The following is a 17,917-nucleotide window of genomic DNA, read 5'->3' as shown; positions in this document are numbered from 1 at the left end:
TGTTGTCCTATTTTGCATTTTTGGCATAAGTACTCAAAGACCTTTATTGAGAGGTTTAACTATTAACTTAATTTAACTATAGATCCAATAAAAGCTAAAACAATCTTTCACCTATGTTACGATACGATACATTGGGTATTTAATTTTGTAGTTGAGTTGCAGCGCTGTTAAGACAAACTTTCAGTCTTAATATATTACTATTTGAGCAAATTAAATCGACTATTGGGCGGCGTATTTTTTTTTTATTGAGAGGTAAAAACGACATAGTTACTTCCAGTATAAGTTCAGTGTTATTACCAGCCGTTATGTAAATTCCTGTTCGCATCGGTTCTCTAATCGTTGTAAACATTATAACAGAATGAGTAACTTCGAACACTCATTTCATATTCCAATGGAATTTAGTACCGTACTGCCACTTGTATTTGTACGCGGTTACATCAGTACAATGTCTCAGTTTGTTACCAGTTGAATACGGAGTTTTATCATTGATAAAATGTTATTACCACTATAGCTTATCAAGGCAACGTTACATATGGAAACACAGCTCCATCACCAAATATGGTAACGTAAATTCTGATTGGTGGAAAAGTAACAGATAGTACTGTGTGTGATAAGCTGCGTTTTATATACATTATCCTCTGCATTCGACTCTCATTTAGTAAAGTGCTGGCTTGTGCGGCAGTCGTACGAATTTTTATAAAATAATTTATTAAATGTAAGTTCATTTATTTTATTTTATAGTGTTTATAACGGGTTCATATTAATATGTATAATTGTGCAGTGTTAGCTGGAATGTCTTGTGTACATAAATAATAGGTGTTTCGTGGTAGCTGGTTATGTAATTCCTTATCAGATTCAATAATGTGAAATTTATTATACAACCAACCACGTTAGTGAATTCTGAAAAAATATTAATGAAAAAACTAATTCATACATTCATTTTTAAATTCAAACATTTCTGATGAAATAATTTAGTTGTTATTGAGTTTGGCATTGAATTTATTAGCGTTTCATGGAGCATATAAGGTTGTTTTAGTATGTTGGAAATAACCTCGATATCATTTTAAACATTTATAGTTACGTGTCATTCGTTGTGTTATTTTAATAACGTCATTTCCTTATCAGTAGTAGCTCACGTAGCGATGACTATATGCGGACATGATAACGATTGTACTAATAAAAAGATTATGATTAAGCGATAAGAGGTGTTATAAAGGAATAAGGCAAATTAATAGGATAATAATTATTTCAGACTAATTCAAAATGTGCGACGAAGAAGTAGCCGCGTTGGTAGTAGACAATGGATCCGGTATGTGCAAGGCCGGTTTCGCGGGTGACGACGCTCCCCGGGCCGTATTCCCCTCAATCGTGGGCAGGCCCCGTCATCAGGGAGTAATGGTCGGTATGGGACAGAAGGACTCGTACGTAGGTGACGAGGCCCAGAGCAAGAGAGGTATCCTCACCCTCAAATACCCCATTGAGCACGGTATCGTTACCAACTGGGATGACATGGAGAAGATCTGGCACCACACCTTCTACAACGAGCTTCGTGTAGCCCCCGAGGAACACCCCGTCCTGCTCACAGAGGCTCCCCTCAACCCTAAGGCTAACAGGTACATATCTCCGTCAAACTTTAAAAACATTTACAAGATTTTAGATTTGGAATCTTCAGTGTCTAATGGTGCCAATTTCGTTTCAGAGAGAAGATGACCCAGATCATGTTCGAGACCTTCAACACCCCCGCTATGTACGTAGCCATCCAGGCCGTGCTATCGCTGTACGCCTCCGGTCGTACCACCGGTATCGTGCTCGACTCCGGTGACGGTGTCTCCCACACGGTCCCCATCTACGAGGGTTACGCCTTGCCCCACGCTATCCTGCGTCTGGACTTGGCCGGTCGTGACCTTACCGACTACCTAATGAAGATCCTCACCGAGCGTGGTTACTCATTCACCACCACGGCCGAGCGTGAAATTGTAAGAGACATCAAGGAAAAGCTCTGCTACGTGGCTCTTGATTTCGAGCAGGAGATGGCCACCGCCGCCTCTAGCAGCTCACTCGAGAAGTCCTATGAACTCCCCGACGGACAGGTCATCACCATCGGAAACGAGAGATTCCGTTGTCCTGAGGCCCTCTTCCAACCCTCATTCTTGGGTATGGAAGCCAACGGTATCCATGAAACCACATACAACTCCATCATGAAGTGTGACGTTGACATCCGTAAGGACTTATACGCCAACACAGTATTATCTGGTGGTACCACAATGTACCCAGGAATCGCCGACCGTATGCAGAAGGAAATCACAGCTCTAGCGCCATCCACGATGAAGATCAAGATCATCGCTCCCCCTGAGAGGAAATACTCCGTATGGATCGGAGGATCAATCTTGGCCTCTCTGTCGACCTTCCAGCAGATGTGGATCTCGAAACAGGAGTACGATGAATCTGGCCCCTCCATTGTGCACAGGAAGTGCTTCTAAATGCCTAATGAGACTAATAACAGTAACATATGATGCCCTACACCGAGACCCCAGCTGGGCGGCTCAAACTACGCTTGTGATCTATTATTTAAGTACAGTATTTAAATAGGTTGTAAGGTATCGTAATATGCATATTACGTAAAAACGTTTTTGACAAAGATTTTTAATTTATTTATTGCAACTAACATTTGTAATAAAATAATTTATTATACCGGTATAAATATGTCGTTTCCTTTATCTTTCACTTTAAAATCAAACCTATCATAGATCTAGAACGATATGCCCCAATAATTTCTAATCTACTAAACCGGATTTCTCTTTTCCGGATGTATAAATATTCGTCAAACATAATTTCGGTAATTGAACTTTATTGATAACTTTTCGATACACGGCGGCCGGCCAGACTGAAATTAATACAGCTACAAGTTTTGTACCAGGAAGGGCGTGTCAGCTGCGATCGATTAGTGCACCTAATCTTACTAATGGAATTCTTGAATAACCTGGGCAAGGCAAACGCCCATAACAAAGGTCAATTACCTGAGTTATCACGTCCTTCGAATTATATATACTAATTACTTTGCCTTCGCTTGGTAACAAACAGTAAGGAAGTGATTCTGATTTAGATTAGAATCAGAATAGGTTCACTCAATTACATGAAAAACAAACCAAGTGTTTATTCTATACCCTAAGTGCTAACTTTTAAGAATTTAGGAAGGACAAATGTATTTATAGCGTTACCGAACAGCGGGAATAACTTATTTACAGGAAAATCAACTATTGGAAATCATGTTGTCTAAATTAACAGTATTTTGCGGTGGGGTGATAAAATAGGGAAATAACTACAATTAGCAAATGGCAGAATAATGTATTTTAGTTATCCTTAACATGTTGAGTTATAGTCGTCAGTTTTAGGTCAATTTAAATTTATTTTGTTGATTTCGCTCTCGTTAAAATTCAAAATAACGAGTCTTCATACCGTCATGTATTTTTCCCTTTAGGGAGAGTATAGGTCTTTAATAAACGCCTTTGTCATATTATGTATTAACTTATATTATATCTTATAGTATCGGCTCGGCCTGATAGCTGCAAAATGACATTGCAAAATTTTTGACACACTGGAATCATACTTAGCACTAGACTTAACATCTTAGCCAGTCTCCTTGAATAGAGATTGCTAGTCAAATAAAAAACAATGTTTTTCGAATGGACTCTGTTGTTTTTGGCCTTTAAATATTTACCGGATGATAAAAACAATCCGTTAATATAATTTATCAATATAAACGATTACACCAAACCATAGAGCTCTTTTTACGTGATATAAAGCAAAAGTATGTTATACTAAACAGGCTAGAGAGCAAAATAATAATCTATAATCTATGATCTATGATCGGAAACAGATAATAAAGACGTACAAATACAGCACTAACTCTTATCAGTTGTTTCCCTTTACGAAATTAGAATACACACGAGTGGTGCGTGGAAAGCAAATTCGGTTATTTTTACCTGACCTAGTGTAGATAGTTTATAATTAGAGAACACACCCACCATGCGTCTGCGTTTCGTCTGCATGTGACGTCACAGAACGGTTATTCCCGGACGTAGTAGAAGCATAGTATTTTGTCTATTGGTGACGGTAATCATCCCTGTTGTTGATAATCTGTAACACTGGCAACAATTAAATAAAATAATTAATTCTTATAGCATTTAATATTTTATGGACTGCCTACATGCATTGTTATTGTTGTCAAAGACAAATAATGATTTGTTTTTGAATGTTTATGTTGTTTTGGAGGTCTTTAAATAATATTAGGTAATACAGTATTTACTTAACCTCCATAGTAATAATAATAATTAAAATTGATAAATAGAAAATTTAAACAAATTTTAACTTTGATTCCTGTGACAATGTACATTTAATGCTGGAATAATTTCCAGAATTTCCTTATAGTATTGATACTTATTCGTTGAGCGAGAAAACCAGCTGCTGGGGTCACCGGTACTATCTACCAGACGCCAAGTTAAATCTTTAATTAACGCCTGTGCACTTGTACCCGACGGCCCAAGCGTCTTTACTTCCTGAATAACTTAGTTTTTTCCAACAATTTTAATTAAATTAACCTAATAATAATAAAACGAAATCTGATGAATGCGGTGTGATATAATTTTTTTTTACCACCACCAAGTTTGACAAGTTGCACCCGTAAAACCATGCCATTTGATAGTCAGCGATGCAGTATGAATTTGCAGTTAAGACATTATTTGCAAAGAAGCCAGACAAGACACGTTCATTGTCTCGCCAACTGTCTGATGTCGAGTTAGGCTATCGTCGCATGATCTAAATAACAAAGTAGGTAAGGCTTTACTATATTACTGAAGGTAGGCTAAACAAATATAATAGGATTCCATTTCCTTATATCGATCTACCCTCCAGATTCGCACAGGTTTCTGCTAAGGAAAATATTCGTTTTCTTGTCATTTATACAAACTTACGGTCCATAAAACGGAATATAACATAATATAGTAGAAGTTATACTTCTTTTGGCGCGTAAGGGAAAAATTATGAGAGTAAATTTTTACGATGCTAAATGCGAAGTTTTTGTGACGGTGTGCGCGACACCGTCACAAAAACTCGACACCCTGAAGTAAGCTATAGTCAACATTTCAGTTTTTTCTATTGTTAGTGTCGTATTTCCAAGAAACGTAGACTAAAATTTTTGAAAAGATTTTGAATTGGTTCTGGAGTTTAGTTTAGAAACATATGGCATTTTAATAGAGGAAACTAAGACGGATGTCGTCTAACAATGAGACACTACTAACACTGCGACTCGTAATATTAATGAAGCTTTGTTCTTAAAGGGTAGGGTTGAGATTTAAGTTTTTTTATTCTGAATAAGCAAACCCTGGTTAGTACTTCCGTTGTATCTTGAATCTTATTCTTTTTATAATGATTAGAATAATTCTCAATTATATTGACATAATTTAACTGCTAAGTGTAATCAGGTCTATCTTTGAATATATAATTTAAAAGATACAGTATTTACAATATTCTTAACCTACATAGTAATAATAATAATAATTTAAAATTGATAAACAGAAAATGAAAAATGTACTTGTGTGTTAAGTGTACCTTTAATGATGCTAGAAATACCTATAGGTACACTGCCATAGGGACCAAACTTATAAAATTTGTTTTAATTTGTAAGTGTACCTAATTATTTTGTAAATAGATCATAAGCATATATATATCATAAGGTGTGTATTTCTAATAAAGGTAGTTAAATTTGTGATGATTAATAAAAAATCTTGATGGCGTAATCTATTGATGAAACCCTAGTTCACAGTAGTTTTTTCCACATCCGTAGCGGTAAAGTAACTGTAGCTGAATATTAAAATCGATGTCGGTTCGTGTTTTCGTGCTATTAAACTATAAATAATTCACAAATAATTGGTTATAGAAGCTGGCGTGCTGGCGGGCAGCCCTATGTGTACAGCGTACCCTCGCCACCCCAGTCCAACGAATGTCAAGGGCGGGTCCGATCGATACGACTCGCCCGCAGAACGCTACCACGCTGGAACGTTTCATATTTAATCACTATAAAGTCTCGAAGGCTTGTGGCGTATGGGCACACCCTACTGGTGATGGCTTATAGAAATTGCCTTGTGCAAAGCATTACCATTTCGTGACCATTCTACGTATAATTAGAAATAGAAAATCTCTGATAAATAATATTCTTTGTTTATATATACGAACACGTTCTTTCAAATACTTTTCCATACATATTTGCCGACACTTAGTTTTCATATAAAAGACAAACTTGCTTTTTGCGCACAAGAGCACAAATTAATATTGCGTTGGCTGGCGTTGGTTTCTATTAAAATAATTTACAAACGTAAACGGCGAACCGTTTGTAACTACATATTATTATTTATCTTTTGAACTATATAAGTGTGTTCCTTCATTCAATAACTTAGATTTTATGTTACGTACATTGTATAACGTTTATGTAATACCAAAATGTGTAAATATTAAACATTCGTTGTTATCTTTCAACAATCAATACCAGTACAGCAGTGAATTCAATATAACTTCGAGTAAAAGTTATAGCCAATTTTAATTTCAACTCGAATTTAAATCCTTATATGAATCTATAGAGGCAAACCCATTGTGTTTTTCTGTTAAAACCTGCTGCAGGTTGGTAAAAAACCAACCCTTGGTCGGACAAGCTCTTCAATAGGAATGTTATTGCACTTTCATAATTAATTAAAAATGAACCTTATGTCATGGTAACAAAATAGATAATTAATTGTATTACACTGTATATTTTTAGTATGTAGGGCAACTTGTTTAACGTGAAATGAAGCGTTCATGTGCGATGTTCTTTGCTTCAACATCAGTGCTTAACCATATTTATCATACAACTAGTAAAGGCAAGTTAACCACAATAATCCACGATAAAATGTGGATTTACGAAGAAAAGGTTAGCCAAAAGCAAATATATCTAAAACATTTCTCACAGGCCTTACTAAAAATTAAATGTATTTAATGCAAGTATACTACTGTATAATATTTTTGAAGTAAAACTTCTTTAGGCAAATGTGGGTAATTTTTTTACGGATGAAACGTAATAATAAATATTAGCGTCACGAAAATGTGCAGCGTTTTTGTCGAAGAAAAGGGAGAGAGCGATTGAGACCGATTTAGAGAGAAAAAAATGTAATTGGTATTAATTTTTAATGACAATTAAATTCATTAAATCCCTAACATCGGAAATCTAAAGTTTTAGATTTGTATAAATATGAACGAGACTTAAAATTTGCTTGCCAAAGATTCTGACATGTGTACTTTGTACGTACGCATTTTTTTTTATTTCTTTAACATTGTATATACATATTTTTACAGTTTATTAGTACTTCCAGTCCATATTTCGTCGCGTTGCTAAATTTTAGCATGGCCCCCTCAAGGCGACGCGAGTCAACAGACGCATCACGCATGACTCATACAAGTACACGATAGTTTTATTATTCTACGCTCGAATAATATTGACTTAGGTACAATATCGTTTATGGTCTGTGAACTATCGGGGAGTGTGGAAAAGAATTAAGTATTTATTGTTTTTTATCAAAATTACTTAGTTCTCAAGGTTTTTAGACTATAGAAATAAATACATATAACATGGACAACGATAGATTAGTGATTTTATATCAAAATAAATAACTTTTATATTTATGACATTATACATTCTGTACCTTACTTAAAATTACCAATGTTTTGTATGTTCCAACAGAAATAAGACCAGTTCGTAGAATAGTATATAGATTATACGTTACTTTACTGTCTAGGTAGATTGAAAAGTTCAAATGGATTTTAGAATTTACACTCAGACCTTATAAAGTTGTACCATATTGAATAATAATGCTGTTTCTACGTGTTTTAGCTACTTAATTGACTCATATGATCCTTGTCCAAACGGATATAAGTGTATATTAAGAGATGTCATCGTGAAAAGGCGTTTAGAATATCGTCGATAAAAGGATATTTATGATATATGAAGCGGAAAGATTAGATTTTTTTGTAACTTCAAAACCAATAAACTGATTTTAAAAATTATTTCATCAATATAAAGCTACATTAACAGCGAGTAACATACATCAGCAGAGCATCAATGAATAATATTGCGAAAACGAGACAAAATACTTCCCGTTGAGACGTTCTCTATCAGAAAATATGGATTAAAATTGAATTTCTTTTTTGTTCTTGATCATTGATGAAGGCTATTGGGTATATAATAACATAACATATGCTATATATTTATCGATACACTATGTGTCACCATTTAAAAATCAATTTATGTAAATTATGTACTAGGGCAAGTTGACTCATTTATATATCGTTCTTCCTAGACATAGACATATAATTTATTACAAACAAAAACACACACACACATAAACACACAAAATTACAATAATCAAAGAGAAAAAATTAAATAAAAAAATATTATGTTTAATATATTATTAAGAGATATATTTTTTTTTCCTTTTCCATTCGGTTCGTCTCAAGAATGTAATAATTCCTCTAACCTTAACAACGATAACTGTGATAAGTCTTGTTTGAATTGCCCCTAATAAAGGGTTTTTTTTAATTAAATTAAATTCTGGGATTACGAATCAGTAATTTTTTTTAACAAATAAATAATTTAATACAAATCATTTTACTTTATTTTACCTTTTACTAAACTATAATCACCAACATTTTATTCTAATGGTTTGTTCCATTACTTTTGCGTTAATCATGATCCTGGGTATTCGTGAGTGGTGTTTTATGTGGAAAAACCGGTTGAGCTTCTGCACTCGTCTGACCAGGATTATTTCAAAGTTAAAATTCTGCTCTTTTGTGTACAATATTATATTGACTTAGCTTGAGAAAACCTAGGTTGTTTTGGTATGTTAAATCCAATACTTAGTTACATCTCGACTCATCTTTACAGACCCTAGTTCTGGAGGAATCCAAATTGATATTGAACTTTCAAGTACCTACCTTAAAGCAGTAGTAGCTTCATTTATTAATTATTTAATTCATTAAAAAAATTACAAATGTAAAGCATGTTAAGATATTATATTACAAACTAAACGACGATTGTGTTTACGAAGCCAATATTTTAATAACTTGCATATTACCGATAAGATTCTAGGAAATTGCCCTTGACCCCTCTGTAATGACCCCATGTGACGCTCCTGGAGGTCTACAAGAATTGGTTACGAGGAGCTGACTCAACGTAGTACACATTCTGACTCATGACTAATTTCTGAACATTTTATTGAATTCTTTGTATGAATCATATTTATTTCCTTAAAACGAACAAGGAAAGGACTGAACATAATTTTGTGTTTTACAATGAATAAAATAATTTAGATACACACTAGATATTATTATACGTGACTGAAGCATGGTGTCAGAAATTTGAAACAACAATCAAGTTTAAAGCAATTAGATTTTTAAATAATATATGATACTAGTTGACCCGACAGACGTTGTCCTGCATGATATTTCAAGCAATTAGTAAAGCAAAGTATGAAAGTACCGACTGCAGCGCCATCTGGCGGGCTGATTTGTGAATCTAAACCATTCCCAGATCCCCTTGAACACACACAAAAAATTTCATCAAAATCGGTCCAGTCGTTTGAGAGAAGTTCAGTGACATATACACTTACAGAAGAATTATATATAAAGATGTTTGCTGTCTGTGCCATAGAAATTCATCGAAATTAAGATTATTCGTTCATCTTCCACTAAGTAGAATAACGTATGCATGTATTAAATTAGCATGCATATTTACGTGAATATGAATATCACGTTCTACTATATTAATTTTTCTGCTAAGTGAAAGTTATGAAAGTTGAAAAAATAAATTTCACTAAACATCGTTTAAAAGAAATATAATTAATTGAAATACTCCTAAAAATAAATTATGCTAACTCCAATTGGGTCCGTCCGATGAATCTGCAAGTTGAGTATTACCTTACCTAGGTATTCAAAAAACCAGCCAGAATCATCTTATTCCATTTGTTGTGTGCAGGCGAAGTCATCTAAATCAATTCAATGGATTTTAATATAAACACTCATTATGTTATTGTCTAGCTAGCTGCTCAATTCAAAAAGTCAGAACCAGCTTGTCGGTTGATAACCTACCAAATACGAACAAGAATAAAAAACCATTCTTTGATTCGGAATTTGGACTGTCTGAGTCCTGAGTTTGTAAAACTTACACTAATAATGTCCATAGTTTATATAGTAACAATGTGTACCTTCTATGGAGTACAATGTTCGATCCCCATTTTCCCGTACCCTTAAACAAAAATCAGCTGTCCAAGAGCTGAAGTGGGTAGTAGAATTTCTATTAATCTATTTTTTAATGAGTTATTGGTCTATAAAACAATATAATTGAAATTCTCTATTTTTAATAATAGTCATTTATAATATTTCAAGAAACAGGGAAAAGACAGGAGCAGACAAAGGGCCTAGGTAGCTAATCGTCTACCTTCCGCCATATACCTCCTACCTGAGATAAAATTGAATAGGCGTAGTAACGCCAACTGATGGTGATATACCATCAAATCTTAAATCAATAAAAACTCCATTTAAAATGGCATTCCAATTTTGATTTAGGTTTTGTCAAGTCAACATGACACTTTATTTTATAGGAGAAAATACATAGGTATGTTTCGTTTTAAATGAGTGGTTATTTAAAAGTTTAGTGTTTAAATTCTTTAAATTACCGCACGGTTTGAAGATTCTCACTCGATAATAAGACCACCACGAATTGTTTGGGAAGATTCAAGTGGGCTGTAGAAAGAAATCAAGTCGTAAACTCAAGAGTGAACGGTTGATCGGCTGACATCTAGCACGCCCCGCTTTATTCAGCAATCTGGTGGAAACAAAATTTAGGTACATAGTTATAATATTTATCTGATGAAAATGACTCAGAGATCTACATCTATAACAAATTTTTAAATTATCTGCCTAAGAATTAATAATATAAAATTGTTCAATAGATATCCAGATAGGTATAACTACACGTAGTTATGAAAATGTATTTAATTGTAATATGGTGTCGTATCATCAAATAGCATCATATTGGAATTCATATCTTAATAAGTCTAGTATCAGAGAGTTGAAACTCCATTTATTTCAATATTGTAAGCAGTGTTGCCAACTCGGATTTTGAAAATTACGTAGGTCAGATTAAACAATTACGTAGATTTAGCAAAAATTGTATAGGAAAAGTTCGTAGATCTACGTACTTTTTTTTATGAGTGAAATGAAGAGGGTAGGGTTGGTAAAACTGAATAAAAAGAGTGTTATTTTTTTGAAATGGAAATAAAAAAAAATATATTCATTATTATTTTCTGGTAAATTAAATTTGTACATGTTTTTATTAAAAAGTTTAATATGATCTTGCGTTGGCCCAGGATTACTTTTCAGATCACTTTTTGTAAAATGTAACCCTGTGAGGGTTTCAGTAGACTGAGGTCCGTTTCTGATGTTAGTTTTCATCAAGTTTATTAAAGAAAAACGTCGTTCAACATTTGCGCTACTATGAGGTAATGTTAATAACTTTTGTGTAAATTGGGCTAGGAGGGGAAACTGCTGAGTTGCATCTCATTTTTTTTATTTTGGCAATATGACGCCAAAAGTCATCTGCTTTGAATATCTGATCCTCTTGAAATGGTAGATTTGTGTTTCTTAAAGTTCTCCATTCCCGGTCTGATTGTTTTTAACTTTTTTTTTTCGAAAGTAATAGATATTATGCCTATTCAGCCTAATGAATTTGGATATTGTGCAAAATTTTCAATTTGATTAAAAATACGTAGATTCTGTGACTGAAGTTCGTAGGTTTTCAGAAAAGGCCTAAAATACGTAGATCTACGTAAAAAGACGTAGAGTTGGCAACGCTGATTGTAAGACCTCGTAAGTCGTATCAAGAGCCCGGCGCCCGGCGCGCTATCAACGGCGATGCTGCGACAGAGGGGTGAGGGGGCGCGCAGGCTCCCTGCAGCGCAATACCATATATGGTAACGAAAACTCAGAATTGTTCTGATTGGTCGAGAGGTCTCCGCCGTTGCGGGCTCGCGGGTCGGGGCGCCCCGATATCGAGCCTCACTTAAATACTCTGCGAACCTCGAAAGCCAGCATTCCACGAAGTGTACTCGAGTAGTGGCGTTGTGCAGCAAATCTGTGGCTGTGCAATAGCAATAGTAATTTATTTATTTAATAGGACTATTTAATTAAAGTAAGTTGACGTGCAAGTGTATAGTGCATATTTGTGTAGTGTTAATTTTAAGTGCAAAGATTGTTAGGTCAGTGACACGGGGTGACACCGCATGATGCCGCGCCGGCGGCCGGGACTTGGGAACGCCGGTTGCGGTAGGGTGTGGTCGGAACACTCAACCGATTGTGAATGGATTCTTTTAAAAGATGAATGCGTAGCATACGAACGCTTTGAAATACCCGTGTCACAGGCCTACTTTCAATGCCACGTCTTCGCGTCTTGTTAGATACCTTTTATGGTCAACACGTTTCCACCGCCCACTCTGTGACAGCGTGGGCGATATTAGTTTAGCTCTTACACCATTTTATCAATTTTGTAGTTAAATTAATAAATTATTACCTATGCTTCTAATCAATTAGTATTATTTTACTAACAATTTTTTTATTTATTTCAGACTAATTCAAAATGTGCGACGAAGAAGTAGCCGCGTTGGTAGTAGACAATGGATCCGGTATGTGCAAGGCCGGTTTCGCGGGTGACGACGCTCCCCGGGCCGTATTCCCCTCAATCGTGGGCAGGCCCCGTCATCAGGGAGTGATGGTCGGTATGGGACAGAAAGACTCTTACGTAGGTGACGAGGCCCAGAGCAAGAGAGGTATCCTCACCCTCAAATACCCCATTGAGCACGGTATCGTTACCAACTGGGATGACATGGAGAAGATCTGGCACCACACCTTCTACAACGAGCTTCGTGTAGCTCCCGAGGAACACCCCGTCCTGCTCACAGAGGCTCCCCTCAACCCTAAGGCTAACAGGTACATCTCCGTCAAACTTTAAAAACATTTACAAGATTTTAGATTTAGAATCTTCAGTGTCTAATGGTGCCAATTTCGTTTCAGAGAGAAGATGACCCAGATCATGTTCGAGACCTTCAACACCCCCGCTATGTACGTAGCCATCCAGGCCGTGCTATCGCTGTACGCCTCCGGTCGTACCACCGGTATCGTGCTCGACTCCGGTGACGGTGTCTCCCACACGGTCCCCATCTACGAGGGTTACGCCTTGCCCCACGCCATCCTGCGTCTGGACTTAGCCGGTCGTGACCTTACCGACTACCTAATGAAGATCCTCACCGAGCGTGGTTACTCATTCACCACCACGGCCGAGCGTGAAATTGTAAGAGACATCAAGGAAAAGCTCTGCTACGTGGCTCTTGATTTCGAGCAGGAGATGGCCACCGCCGCCTCTAGCAGCTCGCTCGAGAAGTCCTATGAACTTCCCGACGGACAGGTCATCACCATCGGAAACGAGAGATTCCGTTGTCCTGAGGCCCTCTTCCAACCCTCATTCTTGGGTATGGAAGCCTGTGGTATCCATGAAACCACATACAACTCCATCATGAAGTGTGACGTCGATATCCGTAAGGACTTATACGCCAACACAGTATTATCTGGTGGTACCACAATGTACCCAGGAATCGCCGACCGTATGCAGAAGGAAATTACAGCGCTGGCGCCATCCACCATGAAGATTAAAATCATCGCACCCCCAGAGAGGAAGTACTCCGTATGGATCGGAGGTTCCATTCTCGCGTCCCTGTCGACCTTCCAGCAGATGTGGATCTCGAAACAGGAGTACGACGAGTCCGGTCCCTCTATCGTGCACAGGAAGTGCTTCTAAGCGCATAATATTAGCGCACTGCTGCCACCAGAAGCGGCCCGCGGCACGGCCGGTCCCGCGGTCGGCTGCTCAACTCAGGCTTGTAATCTCCGTTAATTTAATTGTACGTAAGATATTATTGTAATTAAATCGTAATAGTGACGGCAGGACGGAGCGCGGCGCCGCGGGCGCGCCTCGACCGCCGGCCTCGGTACTGCACTCGCCAAAGGATCTTTTTGTAATCTCATGAATGATGATTGTATGTGCTGAAACGGATAAGACTACTTTCTTACTAGGTCATTTATAAATTATAAAAGAAAAAAAATACATGAAAAAAATTCGTAAAATTTAACCTGTCTTTGATTTTACCGCCCTGATATTATAGAACCCAAACAATTCATTGCATATTGCATGCAACGTGTAGGACCAATGTTCGACATTGACCTAGGGTAAAAATAGAAGCTGCGGGGGAGCAACGCGATTATAAATAAACTGTTCTTTGATCTCGTTACCCACGATCAGTAAATCTGTAGCACAGATGCCCTACCTACTAATCGTTTAAGAAAAGCAGGTCAATACGTAGGTGGTAAGAGATAGGATTTATTAATGATGCATCAGTAAAAAAAAAACTATGACATACAGATTGATATGATACGAATAGTATCGTACATGCGCGTAACGTAAAATATCAATAGACCGGTTCTTAATATTGTTTTAGGTTAATATGACTTAGATAAAATACTGCATTTATGAAATTGCTTACTAGAATCCAATTGATAATTAGTAATGGCCGATTTAGGATAGTACTTTAGTTGAAACATGTAAACGCTACTTGCTTTAGTACGGTTCTACTTGACTTTCAAGTATAATCAAAATAGAATCGCTTTTTATTTTTGTTTCAAGTGATACCCCTCCCGCGCCCGCGCAACCCCCGAGATCTTCCCTCGTTGTGTGTAAACACGTAATTTAGTAAAATCTTTAGGAGAGTGCACAAGTGCCGTGAAACGCGTGCGTGTTTTTTGATTTTTAAAGATGGCTAAATGGTCGGAAGATACAACTATCAAATTTGTGTCTGAATATGTTGTTCACGAATGTTTGTGGAACGTTAAAAACAATTTATACAAAAACAAACAGGCTAGGCATTCGGCATACACTCCTTTAAAAGAAGCTATTATATTTATATTTAGTTTATTTATTTCGAATAAAATCTCGTCTTCTATTTGTTCCATAACTAGAGTTAGTATTTTGCGTAGAATAGAGCGTATTTGCCGACGTCGTTGCGCGTTCATTGTGGCGCTGTAATGATACTCTGCAGTCTACTGAAAGAAATGTAAACGTTCACTCGCAACGCACTAAAGAACTTGCCTTTCAAGTTGTACTAAAATACTCTCCTAAACACTAAGATAATGTAAATCGGCCTTTCGTGTTTAGGATAGGAGTTTAGTTGAAACATGTAAACGCTACTTGCTTTAGTACGGTTCTACTTGACTTTCGAGTTGAATCAAAATAGAATCGCTTTTTATTTTTGTTTCAAGTGATACCCCTCCCGCGACGGCGCACCCCCCGAGTTCTTCCCTCGTTGTGTGTAAACACGTAATTTAGTAAAATCTTTAGGAGAGTGCAGTGCCGTGAAACGCATTTTTGATTTTAAAGATGGCTAAATGGTCGGAAGATAAAACTTTCAAATTTGTGTCTGAATATGTGGTTCACGAATGTTTGTGGAACGTTAAAAACAATGCATACAAAAACAAACAGGCTAGGCATTCGGCATACACTGCCTTAAAAGAAGCTATGGGTATTCCTGGCTTCGGCGTTAACGCGGTTATCACAAAAGTGAGTAATTAAAGTCAATAATTAATTATGTGATTTATCAAATCAATGTAATTTTTGTAACTTTTCTAGTATAGTAGTTTCTACTGATTTATTAAATGGTTCACTGATCCCGCTGATTGTAAATGTATGTGCATGTGTGAGGGGGGGGGGGTGTTGAAGTTATAATAATAACCACAATTTTTCTATAAACAGTTTGTTTTGTATTTCAGATTAAAAACATAAGATCAACTTATTCACAAGAGGTAAAGAAAATTAAAGAATCAATGAAATCTCGAGCTGGAGCAGATTCCATATACAAGCCGAATGTAAAATGGTTCGACATACTACACGATGTGTTACGAAGCGTAAAGCTAGAAAATAGAAAGACGCAGAGTAATATGGTATGATTTTTTTCTTACATAAAAATTAATGTATCATTCGTGCCTGCCAGGAGACAGATCCTTCGTCCATAAAATAGTCTGCAAACTTTTCCCTGGTCTGACGTGCGTTTTGCGACGAATGGTTGTACATGTGTCTAGGTATTGGCACAAGTCCCTTTGAATATAACTGTCTCCAGCTCCCTTCTACAAAATATTCGTTCTCAGTGTCTTCGAAGTCCATTGTATGTTCTAATATCGAACTTTTGATGATTCTGAGCCAGTTGTGTAAAGCACAACAAGCTTTTACAATTTTATCAACAGTGTTTGGGCAATAAGGCAGTGGTTTTCCGAAAATTTGAAATCTACTGACTAATATCCCGAAAGCGTTTTCAACAATACGTCTAGCTCGAGACAACCGGTAATTACATTTTTTTTCTCTTTGTGTTAAATTTTGTCCTCCGAATGGCTTCATCAAATAAGGCTTCAGAGGGAAGGCAGCATCTCCGACTATAACATGATGTTCTGGTAGCAAGCCATTTTCCAAAACATCACTTTAGTTGCAGTTCCGGAAAACTCCATCGGATATTCTACCATTGCACCCGATATCGATATATGAAAAACAATAGTTGTCATCTACCAAAGCCATTAATACAAGGCTATTCTGTTGCTTGTAATTATAGAAATAGCTTCCTGCTTCAAATGGAGCTTTAATGACGACGTGCTTGCCGTCAATTGATCCACAACACCCAGGAAAGTTCCAAGATTTTCTAAAGCCATTTGCAATTGCCTCCCACTCTTCAGAGTTTCTTGGTGCCTGAAAGAAAAAAAGAATATTTGTATTATTTTAACTAGCTGCCGAAAATGTTTCACTGACTTAAGTCTATTATTTTTATTTCAGAATACCATTGAGGATAAAGAAATTATGGAGGAGAATCAAGATGCTCGAAATTCTGAGCTTGTTAGTATTGATGATAGGCCAGTTTCTGATCTAACTCGCCCTTCAAGAAAAAGAAATATGAGAGGTCTGCATTCACTTCTAGACAAAGCAAAAGTGGTAAGCGAGCTCAACACAGAATCAATGATCGAAAAAGAAGGCACAAACGAATTTGAATTGTTTGGCAAAAGTGTTGGCGTCCAACTAAATTCCATGAGTTTAGAAAATGCGTTGCGGGCGCAAAGCGTGATACAAACCTATCTTACTAATGTGCGATTGCAGGAATTAAAAACAGTTTTAGATTGATTAGTAATTTTGTTCGATGTCTACATAGGATTAAATATATGTAAATAAATATTTCATTGTTTCAAAGTATTAAAGGTATGTGATTTATTATTAAAGTTTTATTAAGTTATGTGACAAAATCACCCAGTTTCAAGTATTAAAGTTATGTGATTTAATATAACTACACGATGTTTTATTTGCTCACCTGTATAAATTCCTCCAAAGCATTGTAGATGGCATCACAAATTACAGGAATCATTAACGAAAGGCTAGATTTAGATATTCTGAAAAAATGAGATAGGCTCCTCAAATTATTTCCTATTGCAAGCATATAAATAATTGCTTGGAGTTTTATTTTGGCCGGTATTGCACTCCTCATGTGAGTATCATTTTTTTCTATGGCAGGCCTTACTTTTTTTCATTGTAGTTTATAGAGTATTTTTAGTTCATTGTGGCGCTGTAATGATACTCTACTGGAAAAAATGTAAACGTTCACTCGCAACGCACTAAAGAACTTGCCTTTCAAGTTGTACTAAAGCACTCTCCTAAACACTAAGATAATGTAAATCGGCCTTAACATTTTTCAAATAGTTAAATATA

The 17,917-nt window shown here is 36.3% G+C and overlaps 3 protein-coding genes across 4 annotated transcripts; all 3 read left to right on the top strand.

The window, feature by feature from the left end:
* Positions 1-598: 598 nt before the first annotated feature.
* On the top strand, positions 599-2,701 carry LOC125057294 (actin, cytoplasmic A3a). Its single transcript, XM_047660907.1, has 3 exons — positions 599-715; positions 1,253-1,613; positions 1,700-2,701. The coding sequence occupies exons 2-3, from the start codon at positions 1,264-1,266 to the stop codon at positions 2,478-2,480; spliced, it is 1,131 nt and encodes a 376-aa protein (XP_047516863.1). The 5' UTR covers positions 599-715; positions 1,253-1,263; the 3' UTR covers positions 2,481-2,701.
* Positions 653-14,258, top strand: LOC125057293 (actin-5C). 2 transcript variants are annotated; one of them, XM_047660906.1, is made up of 3 exons: positions 653-715; positions 12,702-13,062; positions 13,147-14,258. In XM_047660906.1, the coding sequence occupies exons 2-3, from the start codon at positions 12,713-12,715 to the stop codon at positions 13,925-13,927; spliced, it is 1,131 nt and encodes a 376-aa protein (XP_047516862.1). In that variant the 5' UTR covers positions 653-715; positions 12,702-12,712; the 3' UTR covers positions 13,928-14,258. The 2 variants fall into 2 exon arrangements, with proteins under 2 accessions (XP_047516862.1, XP_047516861.1); XM_047660905.1 differs by lacking the exon at positions 653-715 and adding an exon at positions 12,112-12,268.
* A 1,324-nt stretch (positions 14,259-15,582) lies between these two features.
* Positions 15,583-17,498, top strand: LOC125057407. The gene is made up of 3 exons (XM_047661085.1): positions 15,583-15,739; positions 15,949-16,119; positions 16,997-17,498. The coding sequence occupies exons 1-3, from the start codon at positions 15,698-15,700 to the stop codon at positions 17,336-17,338; spliced, it is 555 nt and encodes a 184-aa protein (XP_047517041.1). The 5' UTR covers positions 15,583-15,697; the 3' UTR covers positions 17,339-17,498.
* Positions 17,499-17,917: the final 419 nt, after the last annotated feature.

Source organism: Pieris napi, chromosome 16, assembly GCF_905475465.1.
Source record: "Pieris napi chromosome 16, ilPieNapi1.2, whole genome shotgun sequence".
NCBI lineage: Eukaryota > Metazoa > Arthropoda > Insecta > Lepidoptera > Pieridae > Pieris > Pieris napi.
The sequence above is the reverse complement of the archived record's forward strand: the minus strand, read 5'-3'. Positions and strand labels throughout refer to the sequence as shown.